The following is a 26,777-nucleotide window of genomic DNA, read 5'->3' on the forward strand; positions in this document are numbered from 1 at the left end:
TCAAACTTGTTACTGTGGTGAGGTCTCCAATTTTAATATTTCACTATATAACAGGAAACTCTTTTAACTGGACTCCACGTGGTTAGATCATTGCCATACTTCATACATTTGATGAGAGTCCTGACTTGAGGACTTCTACAAGATGATTTTTAAGTCATAGTATCGTGCTGAAAGTGAGCGCAGCTTGGACCTGAATCTCTCCCACTCTGTTTTTTCTATGTGATCTACAGCATCATAATGAGCAGTCAGTGTTTGTTCTATGGGCCACCTTGTGGACATAAGAAATTAATTTTGCACAGTGAAATGGATATATTAGTCTGCTGTTGTTGTTTTTTTTTTTTTAACAGATAAACCAAACATGTCAAAACTATATTTGAAAATGTTGTTTTTGGGCAGTTTGAGTGTTTATTTGAATATATCAAGTATATGCTTTAAAGTGTTCCAATTCATAAATCACCTATGATTTGGCAAGTAGTGTAAAAATTTATCAATGAGTGAGGAACTATCCAAACATTGAATCTAAGGGGTTAAATCCCTCCCATGTGTCTTGAAGCTGTGCCCTCAGTGTCCACAATAGACTGATTTTATTCCAAACAAACAGGCTTTGTGCTGAATAGCCTGCGTTTGTGCCAGTCAGATACAATGTCAGTAAGTAACCCGCCCCCTCATCTACCGCTTGATTACCCAGAAAATCAACAGCACACATGAAAAAAGGAAAGCATAATCATCTTTTAAATCAGTTATTGTTGATTGCTGGTAGAGGATCTGGGTGATGTGCCTTTCATCTGCCTGACAGTTTGTGCATGACGTGTCAGATGTGTTTAACTCTTCGCTTCTATCACAGTGGAGATGACGTTATATTTATGTGTGGATTTCACAATGGATTTATTATTACAGGCTCTCAGGCCCTGTTTGCTAGACATGTGACCCAGGCTCAGGGCAGCTATCTCATCTCAGTTATCTGTCATGGTTACTCACCTGCTCGGAGATGATGGAGTGACAACACTTAACACCAGGAACTGCTGGAAAGGTCAGTGAGGAGATGCTACTGTGACTTCACCGTGACATAAGATGAGAGTAAAGTAGCAATCTGGCTGTCACGGCAACAAGCATAAAACCAACCAAGGAGCAAACCAAACACTTAAAGGTAAGACCCTCACAATCAGCATTTTAACCTTGTTTAGCCAATTTTAAATATGAGTTCCTGGCTGTTCAGATGCCGATACATTATACAGACAATTTAAGAGGTGGCAGTATTGTTAAATGAAGTGCTTGCAGTTGTCATTCAAGACAGGCGTCAGTGGAAGTCAAGGTTTTAATGATGTCATAGTCTGACTTGAGAAGTGGGTTGGGTCTGCAATTGACTTGGCAGATTGTATTTGAGTGAGTGAAAACAATTTATTGTTCAGGATCTCATACCTGACACTGAGATGATTTTTTCTCTGTTTCAATGATTATGACATGGGATGAGCACTATTTATCTAAGTAACAATTTTGATAAATAGAAGTCAAGTGTATATTGCACACCTATGGGACTCAATGAACGGTGTTTCACCACGTTACCACTAGCATGGATATGGGTGGTGGTATCTTCAAATATCATAACACCCATTATATATATCAGCCAAATCTATCTGCAAGATTTCCCTTATTCTGTTACATATCCCATTAAATGCACTGGCACAAAAGTTGTGACAGACCCCCTGACTTATAATGACGCTCACATTCCCGTCAGGATGAAGAGCAGGAAACATGCCAACTTTTTAATACGGAAAACATGCACATAGTATAATTTCCATTTGCTGGCCTTGTACAATACTGATCATTTTCAACATCTTTTCTTGCAAGCATGGTGAGCTAATTTCATTTATATACATTAAACAACCAGCTGAATTCCAACGCATGAGAACTAGCGTCGCTTTAGAGTATTAAGGGATTCTTTTGAGACTAGATGCATAAAGTGTATGTATTTTTTTCTTTAGAAATGTCCATATCCACCCAAATGTCATGTTTTATTCAATTTACCCATGTTTTAGGAAAAGTGCCTCATAGATAGTGTGTGAAGTCTTGCAGAAAGATTGCCAGGCAGACATGGTTTAAGACATAACCTCTTCTGTGGAGGTAAAAATTGTGCGATATCTGTGTCTGCTGGTACCTCACCATAAAGTTGGAGTCAGCGTGTTCAAGTTTGAAAGAAATGTTTCTTTTCCTTGCGGTGAGGACTCAAATTAGCACAGTGTCCTGCTCAAGAGAGTCCTCCCAACCTCCTCTTGTGCTCCCCCTGACACAGTGACGTCAAATGATAGGTGCTCCGAGTCAAAACAGGCAGCTTGTATGGTTGATGGCACCCTCCCACATACCATCTGCTCTTACCCGAGTCCTGGGCACACGTGCCAAAGGAGACCCACAAACATAGAGACAGTGTTGTCGTCACTGAGCTGGCTCTGTCCGCCTCTCTGCCTCTTCACTGTGCAATCTGGTGCATGGCACTGATCACTGCTCACTGCCAGGCCTGCGTTGCTCTAATGTATCAGGAGAGAAGCCCATTCTGAGAGCCAAGAAGCTCAACATGGCCCCTCTGCTTTTGTTTTGTGTGTGAGACAATTCAAGTTGAGGAGGGAGCAAGGCCAGAGGATGATATGAGAGCTTCAGTGGTTTTACATCATGGATGGTCAGCTATTTCTTAAAATCACTAATGAAAAGAATAGAAATCTGAGACAATCAGAAAGGCATTTATACAAAATTTAGGTTTAGTGTTACTTTCTGATGATAGCTGTTGTTTAGTGTTGGTTTGCAACTGTGTGGATGCCAAGAGGGATTCCCTTGAAATGACTTTTGTCAAAAGCAGATCTCCTGTGTCCTTAAAACTGTTCCTTCCCTGTAGGATTTTCTCAGTGAAACTGTAATGACTTTTCATCCTCTAGGGAAATGCAGGTGATCATATGAGGGTGAAAAATAGTTTTCATCTGAAAGATGTAATATATTTTAGTTGTTATTCAAGAACATTGGAAGTTTCTCTGCATATTTTTACATCACAAAAGAATAACAAAGCCATTGTTGACTTGCTATCAAGATATTCTCATCTTTGTCGGGTCATGGGATTTGAAAATTGCCCCATGTAAAATTCATATGAGAGAAACAAACATTGCTTTTATGCTACGAAGCCCACAATTGTAGTATGTCATCAAAACCAACATGAATGCCAACTGTACACAATATGGGTTGTTTTGTGCTTTCATGTGGTCTCTCTCTGATATGTCAGAGTCCTAAATTATACTCAGTCACTAGACTAACAATATGTAGCTAAGGAGGAAAAAAAGGTGCTTCTTAAGGGCTTCAGAACAGAATTTTCTGTTATTTTTTTCACTCCAAAAAAAAAATCATGAATGCCTTGTGATTCTCTTCATTATTGTTGATGCAATACCATTTTTTTTGTTTTGTTTGTTTATTGTGAGAACAAACTTCATAATTGTGTTTGAGGGAAGTGACTTGTTCAGAATTATGCGAGCTGGGCAAGAACAGTGAAGTGCAGTGGGTGAGGTGTAGGTGGTGAATGGCACTCATTCATTATTCATGAGATGGGTAGGCTGTGTGTAAGTGGCAGTGACAGACAGAAATTCTATTACTGAAGTGTGACTCCAGGGCTCTTAGCCTGATTATTTGGGCGACTGAGGTATTAATCAGTATACTGCAAACAAGAGTAATTTCCTGGAGAAAAGTAGTTAGAATTATCCATGAATTGGAGAAACAGCAGAGATGGGGAGGCAAGAGTCCTGATTTGAATTTAGAGAGGTAGGTACAAATAACTTTTGATCATTCTCACATGACTGAGGCTCAAGCTCAGGCTCAGCTCAGTACGTATTTATAGCAATAACTTGCTGAGAAAGTAATATGGCATATTTATGAAGCTGAAATATATTCCTGTCAAGTATGAAGTGGGTTGATTTACACGTATAGATGGGATGAATCAGACCATACCTGGGAAAATATAAAGAGCATATTTGCTAAATAAATAAACAAATGATTGATTAAGAATATAAATAAAAACAATGATTTTGTTTTAATTTACTTTTTTTTAAATCAATATAGTAATCATTATTGTTATCATTGAAGAAAGTAAGTAATATTTCATTAAAATGAGACAAAAAATGAAACAAAAACACAGTTTGTTAAAGTGTACTTAATATGTACAGTTTCACTATATAGTTTTGGCTTGTTAATCTGCACTTGGGGCTCTGTGTAAAATATCTGATTAAAGTACAATGGTGTGAAATAAGTCCAATATGTAAAAGGAAAATGCATAAATTTGTTCAACAGCCCTTTTGTGTTTACTTATCTCTCCTGTCATTTTTGAAACCTTTGAGAAACCTGCCTCCCGCTTGGGAAGCTGTCATTGTTCATGTCAGTCCAGCCTCCATCACCTGCAATCAAATAATACAACTTACACATGAATGCATCGATATTTATAATTATGTAATGCCATATTAATGGATAATAGTCATAGGAGCTTTATTTCTGCAGGAAAAACACGTTTACTTTTTACACTTTCTACAGTATATATTTTGCTTTATTTGAGATGTTCATTGTTGTAAGGATGATGGTTTGATAAGTCATTATTTAATATGATGTTTACTTTATAGTAAGCTATGGGGCAACTTTAATTCATGACATGGCAGATGTTCTCTAATTGTCTTCATTTTAGACGTGGTGACCAGAACAATTAGTGGATCCGATGCACTGTAAGGATGGCTACACTGGTTGAAGCAGCACTGCTGCTACTTTTATGCCAGAGTGTTTTGACTTTTGACATCCCTCTGGAAAGTGAGTCAAAAATGTAAAATAAATCATTTTGGTGGTTATAGTATGGATTTTTTCTTTTTGGGGCATGAATACCTACATAACTAAGCTGATTTATTTTCCTGCCTGCAGTCAGACAACCCCCAACCATCATAAAGCAGTCATTGAAGGAGCATGTTGTTGACCCCAAAGAGACAATGGTCATTGAATGTGAAGCCAAAGGAAACCCTCATCCAATGTAAGAGCAGATGCAGCTTAACTATGGTGGAAAGTGACATTATCTCCAAACCACACCTTACTAAACTTTCTGTCTTGTTTTTGCTGAATGGGGAAGTTTCTCATGGAGGCGCAATGGGAAGTATTTCAACGTGGCTCGTGATCCTCAGGCGTCCATGCGCAGGCGCTCAGGGACACTGGACATCTACGCATGGAACAATCCAGAACAGTATGAGGCAGAATATCAGTGCATTGCCTCCAATGAGTATGGATCTGCATACTCCAACAAAATCAGGCTACGATTATACAGTAGGTTGAGACTTGAGTCTTATCTGTGTATCCACCTCTGACGGAAAATGTACCGTGACCCATGTGAAATGAAATGTCACTCTTAGTTATGTAATGTTATGATAAGTCAATTTCAATATAACATTTAATGAACATGGACAAGGAAAGTAACAGAAAGTTAAAGTACTGTTTACTATAAAGTAGAAATGATCAAACTAGTTACAGTTACTACTCATATTGAATGTGATTGTTAACAATATGTCTGCCCACCTTCTATATTTTTGATGTTATCAACAAGTCCCTCTTTCTGTACTTTCTACGGCTCAGCTTCTTGAGCTTCGTGCTCCTGAAGAAATATTTAAAAATGTTCCTTGAATTAATTTTAGAAACTTTTTCAAATTGCAAAACTGATTCTAACAAGAGTGTTGTGTGTTTTTTAGAGACTTTTCTCAGTGGCAGATTTAGTGCTCTTTACAGCTGCAGTGTATCTGTATGGACTCAAAATACAGTGCTCATCTATATTGTCTGAAAGAATATGTCACTCTGTGCAATGGTGGGGCTCATTGATGTGTTAATAATAGCTTTAGGACAACAATGGAGGTTTAGAGCAGCACAAGCAGTTAGACTTAAAAGTAGAGAATAAGCCTTTCCCTTTATAACACAAGAAAGCTTGACACCACGGCTGAATGAAAACATGTCTGCGGTGTGTAGGACCTCCCGTGTGGCCGAGGGACATTGTGGAGCCTGTGGTGATAAGTGCTGGTCTGCCTCTGGTGCTGTCCTGTGACCCTCCAGCAGGTCCTCTGAGACCTGAAACCTACTGGATGTCAAGCTGTAAGTGTAAAATTCCTTGACCTGATGCAACATTGGAGCTGTTCTATCTGTTAGACCTGAGACATTTGTAAGCTTCTCTCCTTAAGAAGGGAAACAGGAAACTAAGTCTGTGTAATTTTAGGTATTTAACAAAAGATATTTTATTGAACTATAGTAAAAAAAAAGTCATTTTACAGCAGCCAAAGGTCAAAGTTGTTTTTTTTTTTAATTTCACATTTTTTGTCTACCACAGATGCTTAGAAGTAAAGGTTTGTGGATAATGATGGTTCTATCAAATTTATTGAAAACTTTCAAGTTTAAGGAGACTATTTTCGAAATGGGTTAATATTTGGGTTCATATTTGCTAAACATTCCTTATGATCTGAATAGCAGAAGCCTAAGCCTACAGTGGAGTATTTTTTGGAATTCTGTAAATGTGTGATTTCAGGCTCATATGCGAGACCTTTTAACTGGCCGATCCAGACAGCGTTTCCTACCATGCAAGCTGTGCGGCAGGACCGCAGAGTATCCATGGGTGTAAACGGAGACCTGTACTTCTCAAACGTCCTGCTCAACGATTCTGCTACCGATTACTGCTGTAACGTCCGCTTCCCCTACAAAAATGTCATCCAGCAGAAGATGCCTGTTGTTGTAAAGGTGCTTACAAGTGAGTATGACTGCGCCTTCACATGTGCAAGTTATCAAGACTAACTTCTAGGATTTAACACATGCACACAAGGCCTAACAGCGCTCTAACCTTAAAGCAGATAAAGTTATCGAATGCAATGTATGTGATAGAATAACAGGAGCTGGGGCGTTAACATGGGGTTGTATTTATAGTCTGAGAGTGACAGGAGGTTTTGGCCTGTAGCTAGTCAGGAAAAACTCTTTCCATTCTTCCACTGGCAATTGGAAAATAGCAACACACACTTGAGGGTATGGTAACGCTTTGAAATAAGGGTACATTAATAAAGCTTAGCGATGCTAAGTAAACTGTTGGTCAACAGTTAACTGATATGTCAATTTTGCTGATAATATTCATGTTAACAGCTTTCAGCAAAGATGGATGAAAAAACAGAGAAGGGTGGAGTGGCTCAGATGGTTATGGTGTTGTTCCCCACTTTACAGTAGGGGTCACAAAGACTAATAATAAATGGTTAATTATGCTTAAGTAATGCTTATGCAGCACTCTTATATAAGTATTATTAATATGCCTTTATCAAAGCGTTTCTAACTATATTTAATACTAACATTTTGTTCACACAAATGTAGTTCTATGTTATTTCTATGTTTTATGTGTGTGTGCAATGGAAACATACCTGAGCCTGGCCTGAGCCTGAGCTAAAGTATACTGGTATTTCAATACAAAAACAATGGTAGACATTGTCATTCTGAAACTATTGAGTCGCCACTGTTTGTTCATGCTAATTTGGCATTTTCTAACCAAACAGAAACCACATTTTTTTGGTCTATTTTATTTATTCCTGCTCCTTTGGTTTTTATAATAGTCCACCTACTTACAGACTGGGCCATTTTGCTTTGATTTCAGACTCAACCCTAAAAAGACTCCAACTTAATTTACTAATCGTGGTGAGTGTGTGCTTTGCTTCAGCTGTCATCTCTCATTTTATAATTTGATATTGCTCTGCTCTCTCACGCCATGGTCCGAGTCATGTCTGACGGCTGTATTTGTTTCCTTTGCAGCTCGTACGCTGGCGGAGGCTGCCCCCACATGGCTATCTCCTACAGGCTCATCCAGCTCCATACTGGTCCTGCAAGGGGAGGAATTACTACTAGAGTGTATTGCTGCTGGAGTGTGAGTGTCATTCTTGATATAACCTGTAGTCTTTAGAGCCCACTAAAAGCTTGAAGCAACAAAAAGTATATTTTTGATCAAGTTTAAGAGTTTAACTTTGATTTCATGAAAGTCCTCCTGTTTAAAGCCTTGTTTATCATCATCAAGGCCAACTCCTCATATTTCCTGGACAAAGGATGGTTATAACTTGGTGGTGACATCACGCATGAAAGTAAAAAACTTCAACAAGATGATTCAAATCCCAAAGGCATCTATTGAGGATGCAGGTGAATACATTTGCACTGCAACCAACAGGATCAGTTACATAGAGCACACAATAAACGTCAGGATCAAAGGTGAGAAATAAATTCAGAAACAGGTTCTTTTCTTGCACCATATTAATGTTTCAGTGACTAATGTCAGTGTATTTGACAGCGGCTCCGTTCTGGTTAGAGAAACCCACCGATTTAGTTTTGGCTCCAGAGGAAAATGGACGTCTGGCGTGTCATACTGATGGTATTCCTCGTCCCACGGTCAGCTGGTTCATTAATGGGGAACCAATTGAAAGTAAGTTTTTGGAGCTCATGCCAACAAGCTGTTAAAATAAATCAGTATAAGTTACACAGCTGCTGTAATTCTCTGTTTTGTGTGTGTTTTTGTGTGAAGCTGCCACTCCGCAGCCCAACAGGCAAGTGTCAGGAGATACTCTGAACCTCCTCAGTGTGACCGCTGCAAACACTGCTGTCTACCAGTGCAATGCTTCCAACCCGTATGGCTACTTACTGGCCAATGCTTTTGTCAATGTGCTACGTAAGTTTCCACACTCTCTGTCAGTATGCAATGTAATCTACTATACGCTTAAAGTCCGAAAGTATGACGTGGATTGCGGAAAACCTTGTCTTGTTTTTTTTTTTTCTTCTTGTTATTATTATTCATCCATCCATCCATTTTCTATACTGCTTATTTGTCAAGGGTCACGGGGGTGGGGTGGGGGGTAGAGCCAATCCAAGCTGGCATTGGCTGTGAGGTGGGGTACACCCCTGGACAGGTCACCAGTCTGTTGCAGGGTCATCAGGAGCAATTAGGGGCTCAGTATCTTGCTCAAGGCCATTCTACCTCTGATCCATGCTGCCCCCAATATCGTTATTATAATTGTTATTATTATTATCCATCCCTCCATTCATTTTTTACCACTTATCCTGTTAAGTGGCATGGGGGGGGGGGGGGGGGGGCGGCTGGAGCCTATCCCAGCTGCCTTTGGGCAAGAGGTGGGGTTTTACCCTGGACAGGTTGCCAGTCCATTGATTCCGGGACTCAAACCTGGAATCTTCTTGATGTGAGGCGACAGATTATTATTGTTGTTGTTATGATCCTTGTTCAAATTTAATCAATAAAGTTTGATCTAAAATGGATATATGGATTGATGGTAACTAAAAAACAGATATTTGCTACCAATCTCAGAATATTTGCATGTGCTTTTGAATAGGAGTGAATGTGCTTGCTCCAAAGCAGCTTTGTTAACTCAACAACTAGCTCTCAACCCTTGTTGAAACAGATATTTATACTGTTTAACACTTGTTAAACATGCAGATGCCCTGCAGGTATGTGTTTTAAAAGTAAAACATGTTTAATTTCTTTGTTTATTTTGTGGGATAATTCTTAAAGTTTACCCTCAACAAATATTCAGTTTCACAGCATCTGAATTAGTTTCTTCTAATTATGTGTTGGACCAGCAAGTAAACTGTGCTAAAGGAAAAAAAAAAAAAATCTGTAAGCTCTAAAAGTTTTTTGGTTTTCCAGTTGACTAAACATACAACATATCACTTAATAATTTTCTATCATGGCTACAGTGACTTGATATTTCCTGTACATTTATAGTCTGTGTTAAATATCAGAATTTGGTTGTAATGTTTAAAACTGGCCGATGATGCAATGAAGAATTGCTTGATTTTTTTCACCACCAGACTCAGTAGACCACAATGAAAAATACCATAAGATATTGTGAATAAAAAGTAGCTATGTAATTATTTACATTTGTGTATTTGCAAATAAATCAAAGTTATCGGAGTGTTATTTTGAAGTTGTAAGAAATCGGTAACTCACTTCTGTTTGCAGTAGATAGAGTTGTTTAAGGGAAAGTACACAAACATCAAGAACATGAACATGAATATGGTTCAGTTGCTCAACTGTTTCAATTCCCTTTTCCATCATTAATGCTTCTCCAGATGCAACACCACGGATTCTTGGGCCCCGGAATGAACTTACCAAGGTGATAGAGGGAAGCCACGCCTTTGTGGACTGCCGTTATTTTGGTTCGCCAGTGCCTGACCTGCGATGGTAAGAAGCTGCTGTTTAACATTGTCTCTAAAGGATGATGAACTCACAGTTTGTGTAGTTAGATTCAATTTTATTTGTTTAGCACCAAATCACAACAAATCCTTTCTCCTGACACTTTACAAGTAGAGCAGCAGCACCACGCTCCTACAAGTAATTTGAACTCAACAATTCTCCATGAGCAAACCCATTTTTTGACAGCAGTGATGAAAACCTTCCTTTTAACAGACAGGAACATCAAGCAGACCCAGGCTCAATGAGAACGGACGTCTGCTTTGAATGGTTGGGAGAATGTGTTGGGGGTAATGTATGTTTTTATGGATACACTCACACAGGTCCAGATACGGACAGGGGAATCTTGAAGGAAATCGTTTTAAGACCCACAGTAATGGAACGCTGGAGATCAAACGCATACAGATGGAGGATCAGGGAACTTACCTGTGTGCAGTGAGCAACATCGCTGGAAGAGATGAAAATCAAGTCCGAATAGAGGTCAAAGGTGACACACACAATTGCATGTGCTAACAATCTTAGGATCCTTTTTGGGAAAAAAAAATGGATTGTGTAATTTTGTGTGTGTGGGGGGGGGGGGTTTCATCCATCTCTCTCAGAACCCACTTTAATCGTCACAAGACCACAGAGTATGAAAGTTATCCATGGAAGTGATGTCCGCTTCGAGTGTGGTGTGAAAGCAGATGCCACTACTCCTGTCACAACCACATGGATGAAAGACAAAAAGATAGTCTCTATTGGGTGGAGGTTTGTATTTTTAATATGAAATAAATGAGTTTGTGCAGTGGTTAGCACTGTTGCCTCACAGCAAGAAGATTCCAAGTTTGAGTCCCAGCTCGGGTACGAGATCTTTCTATGTGGAGTCTGCATGTTCTCCCTGTGTCTGCGTGGGTTCTCTCTGGGTACTACAGCTTCCTCCCACTGTCCAAAGACATGCAAATGGGGACAAGGCTGATTGATACTCTAAACTGACCATAGGTGTGGCTGTGAGTGTGAATGGTTGTCTGTCTATATGTGTTGGCCCTGCGATGGACTGGACTCCAGGGTGAACCCCGCCTCTTGCCCGAAAGCCACTGGGATAGGCTCCAGCCACCCGCGACCCTTAACAGGAATAAGCAGAAGAAAATGGATGGATGGAAATTTGTTCATTAATGCTCAAGGATATCAATCATCTGGCAGAAATGAAGACACAAGAAGCAATGATTAAGTATCACTAAGCAAAGAAAATCACAAGAGTGGCTTGGGAATGAGTTAAAACTCATAATTCAGCATTGTTACATGTCACTTCTCTAAAAATCTATATGATTTTTGTCTGAGTCTCCAGTAAAGTACCTGAAATTATGTTTGTGTTTCACTCTTGCTAAAGATATTTGGACTTGTTCACCTACTGCATAAAATAAGCCTGTAACAGATCTTCAGAATTTCAAAGAGTTTATGTGTCTTGAATATGGCAGTTGGTAACAAATGGCTTACTGAGACCACAGAGGTTGCTGCGCGCACTAAATATCACTAAACAAATGATTTATGCTTCTAAAATGATCAAAGTGGTGTTCATTTGTGAAGATTATTTCAGACTTATTTTAAAGCTATTACATTATTTATGCAAGACATATTTGTACAATTAAGGAGTTTTTTTTTGTTTTTGTTTTTTGTTAGTGTGAACTCCAATGAGCTTCATCAGTTTTACGCACTTTTATGTATTTCACAGATTCTCTCTGGATGAATCCAATCTAGTTATCACTAATGTAAACACCGGTGATGAAGGCAACTATGTGTGTATCATCAAGAGTGAACTGGATGAGAAGTCTGCTTCTGCTCGCCTGATGGTGATGGGTAGGACGAGATTGCAATAAATAACGTGGTCAAAAAAGCAGTTGGTATGTGAGGGTTCTTACACTTCCGTGTGTGTGTGTGTGTGTGTGTGTGTGTGTGTGTGTGTGTGTGTGTGTGTGTGTGTGTGTGTGTGTGTGTGTTGTTTGTAGACCGTCCTGATCCTCCTACGAATTTGGAGTTGTCAGATCCATATGAACGTAGTGTAAGACTCAGCTGGGTTCCAGGAAAGAGCAACCACAATCCTATTACAGGTAGGAAATACACAATAAAGAAATACACTTAAAAGATTTACAATAATAAACATACTAAGAATATCGTTGTGTCTGATTGAAAGAATCAATTTACTCCTTTCTTACAGAATACTTAGTGCAATATGATGATGATGACTGGTTACCTGGCAAGTGGAAGAACCTGTCGATGTACCCAGGGAACCTCAACTCAGTTATTCTGCATCTTTCTCCCTTCACCTACTACGAGTTTCGGGTGATCGCAGTTAATGAAATTGGACCAAGTCGCCCTAGTCGTCCATCAACGCGCTTCCAGACCGGTGGTGCACGTGAGTTTGCTGCTCCAAAAATACACATTTGTTGTCAGATACGACAGGTTATCAGCTAAACGAGTTTATCTGTTGCACTTTTCAGAGTGTTTTGGAAAAGTAGCTGCCTTTTCATTCATGAAGCTTTGCTAGAAGCTGTTTAGCTTTCAGTAAACACTGGAAGCAGGTTGCCTGACTGTGTCCATGGGTAAACGTTATTTTAAGAGAGATATTTATTTATTGTTGTTGATCTTAGCTACCCAGTGTTTATATGTCATTCCAAATCAGTAGAGGGCAGCATATAACATATTCTTCTAATAACTCTATATTTCTTCCCACTCTTTTTTTTTTTTGCACATGTAATTCAAGTGTTTGTGGATGGAATTCTTAATTATTTTTCTTTATCTTTTTTTCTCTTTTAGCTGTTTTTAATTGCTCTTTTTACATGTTTGAAATAAATTTCTCAGTATTACCAGAAAGTAATGTAAGAATATGATTGTAAGCTCTTTCAGTACATACAAGAATGGAATGACTGGTAAAGTTGGATGAAATGAGTTGCCTTCTGCTATAGACCAGTTACTTTTCCTTTAAGTCCAGTGTTCTTGGTCTTCCTGTGCAGCTCCGGATGTCATCCCAAAGAATTTGAAAGGAGTAGGCACATGGAGAAATAATATGGAGATCAGCTGGGAGGTAATAATGACCCATCTAAAAACACAAGTCTTGAAAATCTTGACTTTTGATTACTTTCTAACAAAATAACATAAATCCATGCTGGCTGCTGTGGACTGTGCTTTTAGCCTCTGAAATACAGAGAATGGAACGGGCCCCACTTGAAATACCTGGTATGGTGGCGACGGAGAGATTCCAGAGAGGAGTGGAAGAATGCGACTACAAAATGGCTGAAATACTACATTTATGATGCAGACACTTTCACTCCTTATGAGCTCAAGATCCAGGCCGTCAATGACTTTGGGCTGGGCCCCGAGTCGCCAGTTGTAATTGGTTATTCTGGGGAAGACCGTGAGTACCACAATATTTTCCAATACCACTAAGAGAGGTTTATAGTAATCCGTAAAGTACTTTGGGTTCACCCATAGCCAAGACAAATTACTTTAAGTCTTTTACTTGTTCCCAAAGGTCCCATGACTGCGCCTCTAAACCTGCGAGTCTCTGACATTGAAAGCAGCCAGGTGACTGTGCACTGGGACCCAGTGATCCGCAGCTCTGTTATGGGAGAGCTGAAAGAGTACAAGGTGTGTCGACAGTGATTCATTGGACGATAATGTCAACTGCAGTGTAAAAATAGCAGATGTTGTGATCATACAGTACTTTACCACTAAAAGTAAAATAACCTTGAAAATAACGAGTTTCAGTTTTGTGTGAGAAGCACGGATAATGTTTTCTATGCTGCTGGGGTTACAGTAAGGTCAGGGTAGGATTTAAAACACGGCAACAAAGGGTACAAATTATAGCACGAAAATAAAAATCACAACGGTACATATGAATAAAAATCAATGTAAAAGAAGAAATGGCATTCCTTAGAAATACTTTAAAAAATGTGAGTACAGGTAAATATTTTTCAAAACCAAAAACATGTCATTAAAGATGGGATTGGCTCCATTCATCGTTTGATTCGGGTGTTAACTATTTCCACTTGAGCAATTATTTCCACTATTTTGTTTTTATCAGACATATATTAAAATATTGGGTTGTTTTTTATTAGTTCTCTAAAAATGTTTTTCGGATGTTTTAAAATCTTAATTTCAGCGTCCTTTGTTTGAACTTTCTTAGTCTTTGTCCTCGTAATTCGCCCCCGTTGGGTTAAGAGCTGATCCGGGCCTTGACCTGGATCTGGGAGTAAACCTGTGGTGTCTTCCATAAATTCTTTTAATAATCATAAATTTGTTGTTAAAACAATTACTGATAGTAAAGCTGACGCTTGTGTTTTCAAACCTTTAGCAAGTGTTATTTTACCATAAATATAAACCTTGCTGTCGTGGCATGCTTCCTCTCATTTCTCAGGTCTACTACTGGAGGGACAGCAGCCAGCTGAGGTGGCTGAGAGTCAACCGAGCTATGAAGTCACAAGCATTTTCAGACAGTGGTCCAGAACCTTCGGGGATTCTCACTGATCTTTTCCCCTATAGCAACTACAAGATGTACATAGTGGTGACAAACAGTCGATATGAAGGTCCTCCCAGTAATAACATACACTTCTCAACACCTGAAGGAGGTAAGAATTGGGGGAGCTTTATGTCATTAAAATCCCAAATGAATGCTCATTTCTAAAAGTTAAGTTTGTCATCTCCTGTTGTGTTTTCCTATGTAGTGCCATCTGCTCCCAGGTCCTTCAGGATTCAACAGCGACATCTGGATAGTATTTACGTCGACTGGGATCTGCCAGCAGAACCCAACGGAATTATCACTGGATATTCCCTGAAGTACCAGACAGGTACACCAGCCATCTGAAACACCTTTTCTTCAGAGATTACACTTTAACAGTGTAGTGTAATGTTCAGCAAACACAAAGTGTGAATAACAGGAAAATAACAAATGATTCTTTGGTCCATATTCCTGTAGCACATAATGGTGCACTTAAACATTCAATTGCAGATACAAGAGTTTTTGAAATTTCCACTCTCACCACAGTGAATGCCACAAGGGGAGAAGAGCTGCGAGTTGAAGAGTTCCCTCCAAACGTAACAAGTTTCTCAGTCCGGCGATTTGACCGCTACACTCGATACAGATTTTCTGTGGCAGCACGAACTCACATCGGGATAGGGGAGTGGCACACAGAGGAGTCACCACACTACACCACTGAAAGTAATTTGCAATTTACCTCATGCACGTTTGTTGGTCTACACTGAATAAATTTTGAATTTGTGTGTATCTGACTCATGCCCTTATATACATATTGTGTGTGTGTCTTCTATGTACAGTCTATGCTCAGGACCAGGTGGATATCTCCACACAAGGATGGTTCATCGGGATAATGTGTGCTGTGGCACTCATCGTGCTCATCCTACTTATAGTCTGCTTCATCAAGAGGAGCAGAGGGGGCAAATACCCAGGTACACTAATGACTCCTGGCTTCGGTGTCTCCTGTATTATCTTATTGTGGGTACACAGTTGCAATTGAGCTGTAATTGCGGCTCATTTAGGCCACTTATTTTAATTTTCCCAGTATGCAAAACTGGGAAAGAAGCATTGTATCAACTGAACTATGTCTGCCTCTGGAAAGGTAAATGATGGCCCCTGTACAGCTGCAGGGAGAATCAAGCTAGCAAGCAGCATTCCTGTCCAGCAGTGAACTTAATTTCAAACACAATACATGAAAAAATGACAAATTTGCAACACCATCCATCCAGAGATGCATATTTTTCAGCCATCATCATCATTCCTCCTTGACTGTGAGATTTTCAGGATGAAATACCACAGTGGGACCTACAAAACATGTACAGAATGCCTCGACTGGTTTGTGACCAATTGTAGCATCTATGTGCTAGGAGTTAATCAATCCCCCACTGCGTTATCAAAGTATGGCATTCATGTCATGTACATGTTTACACATATGGTAAAAGCCCAGTTATACTGTATTTAACACAATAAATCAACTTTTCCTAACATCATGTGAACACACTGAAACAAAGTTCTTTGTTTTTTTTCACATCAGTCCGAGAGAAAAAAGACATTTCTTTGGAGCCTGTGGATGACAAAGATCAGGAGGGATCGTTTGACTATCGGTAAATCAAACTGACCTCTGAGATAATTATACTCAGTCCCACTTCCACTGAAGCAGACATTGAATTTAAGAATATTTTATCATCAAATAATCCATCTGTACTACATCTTATTTAAAAAAAATACAATTTGAGGTTTCAAAATCACATAATAATATTGACATAAATGCATGGTAATACTACTCAGCACTCATTATGCTGTACACCTTTGTAACTGTAGCAAAATGTAACCGTAGTTATGTATTTTTCGTTCGTTTGCTCTGCAGCTGTGTATTAGAATTCTATGGTGAATCAAAGGTGTCCTGCGTAACTTTCTTGTACTCAAATATCTCATCAAACATTTGCTAAATTATTCCTTTTAACATTTTCAATCGTGCAACATTTCGATCCACAATTAACTGGGAGCAGTAATGTTTGCCAGGTTGTGCAGGAGCAATGCTCCACTGGGTACCTTTGAAACAGATAATATTTTACCATGGTGCTACACAGATACAGATTAAACTGCTTATCTTATTTATGATAATTCTTTCACCATACTTACAGTACTTTCTTTTTTGTTTCCTCACACTACCTTTATCTTTATCGCCTCCAAACCTCATCCTTATTCTTTTGGCACTGAACACCTCAAGGTCCCTTGAAAGGTATGAAAAGATTAAATATTGACACATTGACATTTCAACTATACAACCCTGGTAGTGGCTACTAATTTTTAAAGTTAAAAATAGCTCATTCGGGAGATTAATGGTACCATTTTACCATGTTGTGAATTCATAATAAGGTGATCTATGTTCTCTAACAATGATTTCAAACAAACTTTTTGTATTTTAGAATAGCTCGTGTCTCCACTCTGCCCTACCCACGGCGGTATGTATTTAAGTACATTGTATCACTGCCAAGTAAAACTGACTGAAGTGAACAGGATGATTTCTAAAAAATGTTTCTTTTCTGCCATCTAGTGCTGTTATCATGTAAGTCTGATTTTTTTTTCCTTATGTACTTACAGGGAGGAGGAAAGAGGGCTTCAGAGAGGTCAGCCATCTATGGAGGCTGTGATGAAGCATTCAGACAGTGACGACAGTCTGGTGGACTACGGAGAAGGAGGAGAGATGCCGTTCAATGAGGACGGCTCTTTCATTGGGCAGTACACAGGACACAGGAGAGATGTTAGGGAAATAGACTTCGGTGGAAGTCTTGAGCTCCATTCTCCAATGAACACCATCTACTCTCTGGCATAAAACTCCAAACTGCCATCCTTACTCCAACTCAACTGTTTGTCGTACTATTCTCTCTTCTACCCTTGACCTTGAAGTAGCAGGAACTTGTGTTTGATAATTGTCCGGGCCTACAAGAGGAACTGCTACCCTCCAAGTAGCTTTTGTGCCTTTCAAGAAGATGATGGAATGGTCTGGACAATACTTGAAGAGAATAGGATGCTTTGCCTTTTGTTTTCTATAGTGCATTTCCTGTAAATAAAAGTACAGCATGTTTGCATGTGCAGTACATGTACACATACTTTATGTGTCCAAAATTCCCATTAAGTGGAGACTAGCTGCAATTCAGATGAGCTGCAATTAGATAATTTTATCATGTTGATAAAAGCTAAATTTGGAAAAAAAAACTTTTATAAAATCTTTGATTCTTTTGTTTTGCTAATATCGATAGGATTTGTATAACTTTTAAAAATAGAAAACCCTCAGAAAGTGCAATCTTCTGCTAAGGATGCCACATACATATGAACACGGAATCATCAGAATCACGGATTCAAGCTCACGATCAAGATAACACACACATGGACTTATTCATTCCGTATTTTGCTAAATTTAATCAAAACCTGTCCGTTACATTTTGAAATATCCTCAACAAATATAAATACTCGACAAACACACATGCTGTACACATTACCTCCTAGGCAGAGGGAACAGGCGCCACTTACCAGTTTTACACACGCTGAACCTGTCATTTGCTTCCAAAAGATAGTGTATTTTTATCTTTATACACAACATGAGTCAAATAAATTCATTAATGACTGGTAAATGGATAATAAAATATTTCCAAGAAGTTATGATTCATCTCCATTCATCTTGAATTGCATTTTGGTTAGAGGTCAAGTGCTCAAGCAAATTGAGGAGTCGTCAAGCAGCTGTAAATCTGATGTAAAATCAAAACTTGTTTCTTCGTGAATTGGTCTGAACTGCTCCCCATTTCGCTAAGGAAAGAGATGATTAACATGAAATAAATAATTAACAATAAATTTAACTGCTTTGCTCCACTTGAATCCTAAAATTCAACTGTGTATTATAACCAAATGTAAATAAAGTGGAAATATGTATTTCTGCCCTGTTGAAATTATTCTGAATGTTGAATTCAGCTGCTCAGTTTTCTTATCATAGAGATATTCAGAGGGTGTTTATTCTACTATTAGTAAGTGTCTAAACCATGACTGTAATTCATGTTTAACTTTTTAAAAATACAGTTGAATCACATAACTGTCGCTGCTTCAACAGGTCAGACAGCAGAGATTTTTTTCTATTGAACTCTGAGCTATTTGCAGTTGAACAAGTCCCCGTTACGTCATTGTAACCGCTGATCGTTGTATCACCGGAGAGGGGACAATTTATCTAAACATTGTCTCGTTATCTAATCTGTGATATGATAGAGAGTCCGCCAATATCAAATACTACCTGGAGTTTCTATTATTACAACTGTCCGACTGCAGTAAGAATGCCAGAATCCAAAAGTCAATTTATCAGTTTTTTCCCCTCCTCTAAGGTCATGCGGATGGGATGAAGAACAAACTGAACGCCTCTTAAGAAGCATACACTGTTTGTTTCTAAATATTAGCTTAGCAGGGTGGGTTCATCAAGAGCAGGAACACCCTGATCACATCCATTACTCAAAGCCCCTGGGTACCACCACAGCTTCATTAGGTGTTTGGTACTATTTTTATTGAAGTAATTTTATTTGTTTTATAGATTTAATATCTTCAGTTTTTGAATTGTTTACCAGTCAAAACAGGCAATTTGACCTCTGCCTGGACTGTGAATACTCCTAATGGGCATTTCTTCATATGATTCTGACAATACCCCCCCCCCCCCCAAGGGAAAAAAAAAAAAAAAAAAATATATATATATATATATATATATATATATATATATATATATATATATATATATATATTAGATGCAGATCTACATTATGCGAATAATTGACTTTCCAAAAATGTTAATAGGCCAACAGTGGCACAAGTTAAGGTCCAGAATCTTGTACAGTCCTCAAACAAAGCTGTAAGCAGCCAATGTGAGATATGGAGTGACCTAAAAACAATACATCACCGCAATCGTTAAAGTTATCTTATCTGCAAGTTTCCATCGAACCAACGTTTATATAACCTTATGCGTTTGCTTTGAATGATCTTGTTGTAAAAAAAATAGATATTCTCCAGTCCCTCTAACGTGACAAATACTGCAGTGACAATATGCCTGCCCACCTCACAAACCTTTGTCCTCGTCTTATCAGATCTATAAAACAGACGTGTATCCCAGACACATCCAGAAAATTACCTTGGAACTGGTAAGATATCATTGCTCTGAGGCTTCAGTTGTTTGTATTTTTTTTTATACTATTAGGGAAATATATGTTAATTTTGTGACTAAAGTTAATGTTTATTGAAGAAGCAGTACATAAGATGAGATACAGGATAAGCATTATTTTTTCATGGATTTAAGTTAAGCTTTTAAGTTCATCCTGCGTTTATTTTTTCAAAGTGGGGATGTTTTTCTATCTAACAAAAGCTACCTCAATGGACCGATGGATTTCATGCATTCAGTGTGAGACAGACTTTGTAACTGTAGCATGCAAATAAGGCACAATTAGGTTTGTGGGTCCTTATTTTGCTAAAACTGTGATGACAATTGATGAACTGTAGTAGAACTTACTTCAGAATTTGTTGCATATTTATAGTTGCAGGCCACGGTGAAGAAGAGGCTCAGCTGACAACATGGTGAAGCTAACGATCTTGGCTGGTAAATTAACTTACTCAATTTTTCATTCAAAATGTTGTGAAAAAAATCCCTCAAGTAAATGTTGCGTGTGTGTGTGTGTGTGTGTGTGTGTGTGTGTGTGTGTGTGTGTGTGAATGTTTAGGATTATCTCTTTTGATGTGTCTTCAAATTGGTATGTATTCATTCTTAATGACTTGATACAGTATACACTTGCTTCTTTGTCATCATAACTTTTTTTCCCCCAATATTTATTTTTCCAATAGTGTCTTCTACCAAACTGGTGTGCTATTTCACCAACTGGTCCCAGTACAGGCCAGGCGTTGGCAAATATCTGCCGAATAATGTGGACCCCGACCTCTGCACACACCTGATCTACGCTTTCTCAGTAATCAACCCTTCAAATGAACTGGTACCTTATGAGTGGAATGATGATGTGCTCTATAGAGCCTTTAATCAGCTGAAAAACAGGTGAGTTGTTCATGGACCCTTTTTTAACGTTTTATTTAAGCGTGCATGTTTTTTTTGTTGTGTGTTTGTGTGCAAGTGAATGTGAATGCGCGCGCGCGTGTGTGTGTGTGTGTGTGTGTGTGTGTGTGTGTGTGTGTCGTTTGGGAAATCAATTTCGAAATGACAAGGATGGGGAGATGTAAACAGTCTATTTGAGGGGGGATAAGGCTAAACAAATTGAAGACAAAAATAGCAATAAAACAAAGAAATAGATGAACATAAACATCCCAACACCTCTTTTCTCCCTCCTTTCATTCTCCCAAACCTTCCCCAGTTTTTGTTGTAGGGATTTGGAGGTAGCTTCTCCTCCACCAAGTAACCAGCTAAAAGCATTTTAACTTCCTTTAGAGTGACAGCTTTAGAAGAATTAAAAGATAGTTGTTGCTGTTTTGGATTTGAAGCTCTGGCTTTAGTGGCATCATTGTCCTCCTCTGTGCTTACCTTCTAGTTGCTTCTTCAAATTTGTGTTCTTTATGGCTGATAGACTCACAGACTAAATTTGTACTTCACTCTGATGTTCTTTTCCCTTTCACCCACATGCAGAAACACAATGAATGTGCCAGGGATTATTGTATTATTACTATATCATAATTGATAACTTCAAACCTAGCAAGTTTGTTACAAAAAAATACTGCACACACAAATGCATTATTTTATAGCACATTAACCCCCAACACCTAATAAAGTAATAATAAGGATATTCCATTAAAATTCAGTTTACAAAAACTACGTTTAGTTTTCTTTCCATTTGTATTTCTTACATGTATTTTACTGGTTTAATCTTCGTACTTTAATTTCAGAACATATTAAATGTTGGATTTATATTCATAACATGGGCGGCACAGTGGTGCAGGGGTTAGCACTGTCGCCTCACCGCAAGAAGGTTCTGGGTTCGAGTCCTGGCTTCCTCCCACAGTCCAAAGACATGCAATTGAGGACTAGGCTAATTGGATACTCTAAATTGACCGTAGGTGTGACTATGAGTGTGAATGGTTGTCTGTCTCTGTGTGTTGGCCCTGCGATGGACTGGCGACCTGTCCAGGGTGAACCCCGCCTCTCGCCCGAAAGCCGCTGGGATAGGCTCCAGCCCCCTGCAACCCATAACAGGATAAGCGAAGAAAATGGATGGATATTCATGACTTTTATATAATTAACAGTAAAAAATCTCCCTCACAGAAACCCTCAATTGAAGACGCTGTTGGCTGTTGGTGGGTGGAACTTTGGAACTGCACAGTAAGTTTGTGTCAACAACATGGAGTCTGATTGTGATTAGATGAATCACAATCATAATTCAGACAATTGAAATGCATCATAAACACTTTCACTATTGCGTGTTTCCTCATCAGATTTACCATCATGGTTTCCACCCCTGCCAACCGTCAAAGGTTCATTCAGTCCTCCATCAGCTTCTTGAGACTGCATGGCTTTGATGGAATGGACCTGGACTGGGAGTATCCTGGAGCACGAGGAAGCCCACCAGAGGACAAAGTCAGGTTTACAGTGCTTTGTCAGGTCAGTTTGAAAATTAACATCTCATTTACTCAGCAAGATTGCCTAATTTGAAATCTAAAATAACAGATCTCCTGTATATCCTTAACTATCTCACTCTTGACTTTAGGAATTACTGGCTGCCTTCAAGGCAGAAGCTGCTGAGACTGGAAGACCAAGGCTGCTGCTCACAGCTGCAGTGGCTGCTGGGAAAGGAAACATTGACAATGGTTATGAGATTGCTGAAGTTTCAAAGTGAGTTTATTCAGATGTTTTAGTTGGAAACAAAAACAACCTTGTTATTTTTTTATCATGACATCATGATGTTTGTCTGTCAGGGTGTTAGATTTTATAAATGTCATGTCCTATGACTTCCACGGAGCATGGGAACCATTCACTGGACACAACAGTCCTCTTTACACTGGGTATTTTGATGAGGGTGAAAACATCTACTTCAATGTTGTGAGTAAACTATTCCACATATTAAGACATCATGCTTTAGAACATGGATAACCAAATAGTTTATTCTTTCCTCTCACAGGATTTTGCTATGAAATACTGGAGAGACAAAGGAGCTCCTCTTGAAAAGCTCAATGTTGGTTTTGCCACATATGGACGCACATTTCGTACATCTTCAGAAGCCAATGGTGTTGCCGCACCTGCCAGTGGTCCAGCCTCAGCTGGACCCTTCACCCGTGAAGCTGGGTTTTGGTCCTACTATGAGGTCAGTGAAAGTTCAGAAGAGTAAAACTTAAAATGCAATTATTACATCACAAATCTGCATTGTGAGTGGTTTTACTTGCAACCACTTTATGATGCAGTCACACACTATGTGACACACTCAGTGGATTGCAGATTTTTTTTCAAAATCCAACCTGTGCCAGACAGAGTTAAGCCGACGCTGAAGCCGCAGCTGAAGCCGCAGCTGAAGCCGCAGCTGAAGCCGCAGCTGAAGCCGCAGCTGAAGCCCTGAGTTTGTACGGCCTAACTCTTATGAACCAGACACAAGATTACTTCAGTTCAGATGACTAATCATGTTCCAATACAGTTTTGCAGCTACAAACTTTGCTAATTAAATAGAATTAACACGTGTAAAAGCAGAGGAGCAGACATTAACCAACCATGGAACATGGTTTGTACATGTGTTGCATTCAAGTGTTATGCACAGGCAACGTATTAAATATGTCCCCTTCTCCCCCCCAAAACGGAAAACAGCCAGGGTTCAAGTTGATTTGGATCAAGATAGCAAATTAAAGACAAAGCAATACCGTATTTAATGAAACATTTACTTGATGTAATGGATGAATAGAATAAACTACGATGGATGCAACAAAAAGTGCATCACACTCTTTCATCACCTTCGATGCCGCCCATCAACCCTCAAATCACCTTGAAAAACTCTTTTCAAATTAATAGCAAGATTTGTGTTTGCACATGATGAAAGTAATTGAAACACGTTTAAACTTGTATGTTCATATCTGAGGAGTCCACTTCACGCCACTGGTCCTGCTGACGTGGAGACTCCATGAGGTCTCATGGTGTCTCTCCATGAGGTCCAAGAACAGAGCCTGTGTCGCAAACATGGAGCTCCTTTTTGGTATTTATCACGTCAGGGTATTCACTGATACAATATATAATGAGAAACATGGGGGACTTATTCAGTTCTAGAATGTCACTCATACATAAAAAACAACAACAACAACAACAAAAATCCAAAGTGGTAATTACTACATGGACTCTTGAACCACATTTCACCATGATGACATCAATTGTTATACAACACCAGCCAGTGTTGCAACTGATAATAAACACAAGTATATTCCTAAATTGTGTTTAAGGTATTTGATTATCTTTCTCTCCATTTTTACAGATTTGCACTGCCCTCCAGAGCGGTACTCTCCACTGGATTGAAGAGCAAATGGTGCCCTATGCCATTAAAGGCAATGAGTGGGTTGGGTTTGACAACAAGCACAGCTTTGAAATTAAGGTAATAAATATCTCATTGGGGCGGCACAGTGGTGCAGTGGTTAGCACTGTTGCCTCACAGCAAGAAAGTTCCATTAGGGTTAGGGTTGGGGTTGGAGTTAGGGTTAGTCCAGGCTCGGACACGCGATCTTTCTGTGTGTAGTTTGCATGTTCTCCCTGTGCCTGTGTAGGTTCTTTCTGGTACTCCAGCTTCTTCCCACAGTCCAAAGACATGGAAATGGGACTAGGCTGATTGATACTCTAAATTGACTGTAGGAATGAATGTGAGTGTGAATGGTTGTCTGTCTATATGTGTTGGCCCTGTGATGGACTGGCGACCTTTCCAGGGTGAACCCCGCCTCTCACCTGAAAGCTGCTGGGATAGGCTCCAGCCCCCCCCCCCCCCCCCCCCCGCGAACCTCAACAGGATAAGTGGAAGAAAATGGATGGATGGAAATATCTCATTGCTCATGATAGCTGAGACTTATCGGATACGACCATTCATGACCTTATTGTTGTGGAGGCTTCTAATTGAGCAAAGCTTGGACAGAAGGTGGACTCCAATTCTCAGTTTATACAGTTTTCATGTAATTTCCCAGGTCTGATTAATGAGATTTGTTTTAATATGCTGAATTATGATTAGTTTACCTTTCCTGGACAACAACTATCTCATTTTCAATAAAACAGAGTATTGGAAGTCCTGACCGTGAGCACAAAATGAATAGATCTAGAAGACACTCAACATGGCCTTGATCTTGAATTACTATACTTCCCACACATTATGAGATTTATGTAGAGGTACAGAGAATTCAAAGCAAAGAACTGAAATGTCTAGTTTTCAGTTGTTTGCCTTTCTCAGATAAAATACAGGGGAATTTTTTTCTCTCTTACCTCTTAAATCATTCAAGTTAACCTTTATGACAGAAGTTGAGCTGCTCATATCTCATGTCTTCAACCTGTCGTTCATAAAACAGATTTATTTTAAAGAGCCAGAGGTAAAGAGGGCATATGAGCTTTGTTATTTCTATATTCATTTTTTTGCACACATAAAATATTACAAATGGTTTGCAGGCGAAGCAAGAAACCACATGAGGACTTATGTAAGAATCTCCAGTTTAGATATTTCAGTCGAGAGGGACAGCAAAACAGCAAAACATAAGGAAAATCAGAAAAGCTACAGAGTGCAAAGAAATGTACCACATCACATAGTACCACATCATTTTGTTATTCATTATAATTCACAATGTGACATCATTATTACAAAAATGATAATGACACATCATATTGAAATTAAAATATTTCACTTTTGGATATCAAGGATTACTATTTAGCATATCCTGTATCTTTTGTGGGTTCTTGAACATAATCAGACACGTTTGCAAACTATAAACAAATGCAATACATATTTTTCAAACTTAGACAAGGTAAGGTTGGATCAAGGTAAACAAAACCACAAAACTATATTATGAACTACAACAACTGTCTCTTTAATTCATACTCCACAGGTTCAGTATCTGAAAGCTGAAAATTTTGGAGGAGCATTTATCTGGGCCCTGGATCTTGATGATTTTACTGGTCGGTTTTGTGAAGAGGGACCATACCCCCTCATTACTCACCTGCGCTCTCTTCTGAATTCAGGTAAGCGTATCTCAACAAAATTATCATCTCTTCAGAGCAAGAAAAAATCTTTCATATTAACTTGGATACTGTCTCTTTAGATTTGCCTCCTCCTCCCCCTGTGACCACAAATCCACCTCCACCAGTAACATTTACGGAAGGTCCATCTCCCAACACAACTGCTGGTGCTTCTACTGAAACTACAACTACTGCAACTACAACTACCACGACCACAACTACCCCCACAACTGCTGTTTCTGGCAGCGGTTTCTGTGCTGGAATGCCTGACGGTCTCTACCTCAATGCTAAAAATAGAAACACCTTTTACCAGTGTTCTCACGGACACACGTACATCCAGAGTTGTCCTGTTAATCTTGTTTTCAATGACAGATGCAAGTGCTGTGACTGGCCATAAATAAAAGCTTGGTTATCTTTCTCAAACAATGCCATGTATTTCATTTTAAGTGCTTCTTTTTGTGAGATAGTTTCCATTTCACTTTGCAACCTTTTTATTCTGTCTTTATGCATATGACGACTGTATCGCATACTCTTTACACCATGCCGGTGTTAATCTGCAGTTTCCTTTAAATGTCAAAAGCTTAATTTAATCTAAAAGTAGTTCTCAACATAATTATAACCCTTTAAATGTACAGTCACTGAGATATTGGATATCGTTCAATCAACTAATCTTTATTTATGTAGCGCCAAAGCACAACAAAAGCCATCTCAAGGCACTTTACTCAAAGAGCAGGTCTAGAATCTTACTCTTTAACTCAGATGAAACAGACCCAACATTCCCACATGAGCAAGCACTCGGTGACAGTGGCTAGAAAAAA

General features: G+C 39.0%; 2 protein-coding genes across 3 annotated transcripts; both read left to right on the top strand.

Annotated features, from left to right (window-relative positions):
• The first annotated feature begins 696 nt into the window (after positions 1 to 696).
• nfascb (neurofascin homolog (chicken) b) lies at positions 697 to 18,746 on the top strand. Of its 2 annotated transcripts, XM_086213586.1 has the most exons (27): positions 697 to 1,147; positions 4,703 to 4,821; positions 4,930 to 5,035; positions 5,132 to 5,322; positions 6,013 to 6,135; positions 6,563 to 6,781; positions 7,819 to 7,930; positions 8,078 to 8,265; positions 8,345 to 8,476; positions 8,576 to 8,719; positions 10,135 to 10,246; positions 10,579 to 10,742; positions 10,855 to 11,002; positions 11,964 to 12,088; positions 12,238 to 12,339; positions 12,447 to 12,644; positions 13,243 to 13,313; positions 13,421 to 13,643; positions 13,761 to 13,876; positions 14,646 to 14,856; positions 14,953 to 15,075; positions 15,273 to 15,446; positions 15,563 to 15,694; positions 16,297 to 16,366; positions 16,993 to 17,004; positions 17,192 to 17,227; positions 17,367 to 18,746. In XM_086213586.1, exons 2-27 carry the CDS (start codon positions 4,746 to 4,748, stop codon positions 17,596 to 17,598), a joined length of 3,540 nt encoding a protein of 1,179 aa, XP_086069712.1. In that variant the 5' UTR covers positions 697 to 1,147; positions 4,703 to 4,745; the 3' UTR covers positions 17,599 to 18,746. The 2 variants fall into 2 exon arrangements, with proteins under 2 accessions (XP_086069712.1, XP_086069713.1); XM_086213587.1 differs by lacking the exon at positions 16,993 to 17,004.
• Positions 18,747 to 20,224: 1,478 nt separating this feature from the next.
• Positions 20,225 to 26,356, top strand: LOC147255705 (acidic mammalian chitinase-like). Its single transcript, XM_086213588.1, has 11 exons — positions 20,225 to 20,385; positions 20,507 to 20,536; positions 20,628 to 20,832; positions 22,048 to 22,104; positions 22,218 to 22,383; positions 22,490 to 22,614; positions 22,698 to 22,821; positions 22,901 to 23,083; positions 24,230 to 24,346; positions 25,830 to 25,962; positions 26,043 to 26,356. The coding sequence occupies exons 1-11, from the start codon at positions 20,361 to 20,363 to the stop codon at positions 26,354 to 26,356; spliced, it is 1,479 nt and encodes a 492-aa protein (XP_086069714.1). The 5' UTR covers positions 20,225 to 20,360.
• Positions 26,357 to 26,777: the final 421 nt, after the last annotated feature.

Source organism: Aulostomus chinensis, chromosome 9 (genome assembly GCF_037954235.1).
Source record: "Aulostomus chinensis isolate RoL2024-O1b breed Wild chromosome 9, RoL_Achi_v1.0, whole genome shotgun sequence".
Classification (NCBI taxonomy): domain Eukaryota; kingdom Metazoa; phylum Chordata; class Actinopteri; order Syngnathiformes; family Aulostomidae; genus Aulostomus; species Aulostomus chinensis.

Excerpts from the sequence above, each read along its gene's own strand:
- nfascb (XM_086213586.1), top strand. The coding sequence starts at position 4,746 with ATGGCTACACTGGTTGAAGCAGCACTGCTGCTACTTTTATGCCAGAGT. Across the intron at positions 4,822-4,929 it reads TTTTGACATCCCTCTGGAAA|TCAGACAACCCCCAACCATC; the intron begins GTGAGTCAAAAA and ends TCCTGCCTGCAG. Across the intron at positions 13,314-13,420 it reads ATATGGAGATCAGCTGGGAG|CCTCTGAAATACAGAGAATG; the intron begins GTAATAATGACC and ends CTGTGCTTTTAG.
- LOC147255705 (XM_086213588.1), top strand. The coding sequence starts at position 20,361 with ATGGTGAAGCTAACGATCTTGGCTG. Across the intron at positions 20,833-22,047 it reads TTTAATCAGCTGAAAAACAG|AAACCCTCAATTGAAGACGC; the intron begins GTGAGTTGTTCA and ends TCTCCCTCACAG. Across the intron at positions 25,963-26,042 it reads GCGCTCTCTTCTGAATTCAG|ATTTGCCTCCTCCTCCCCCT; the intron begins GTAAGCGTATCT and ends CTGTCTCTTTAG.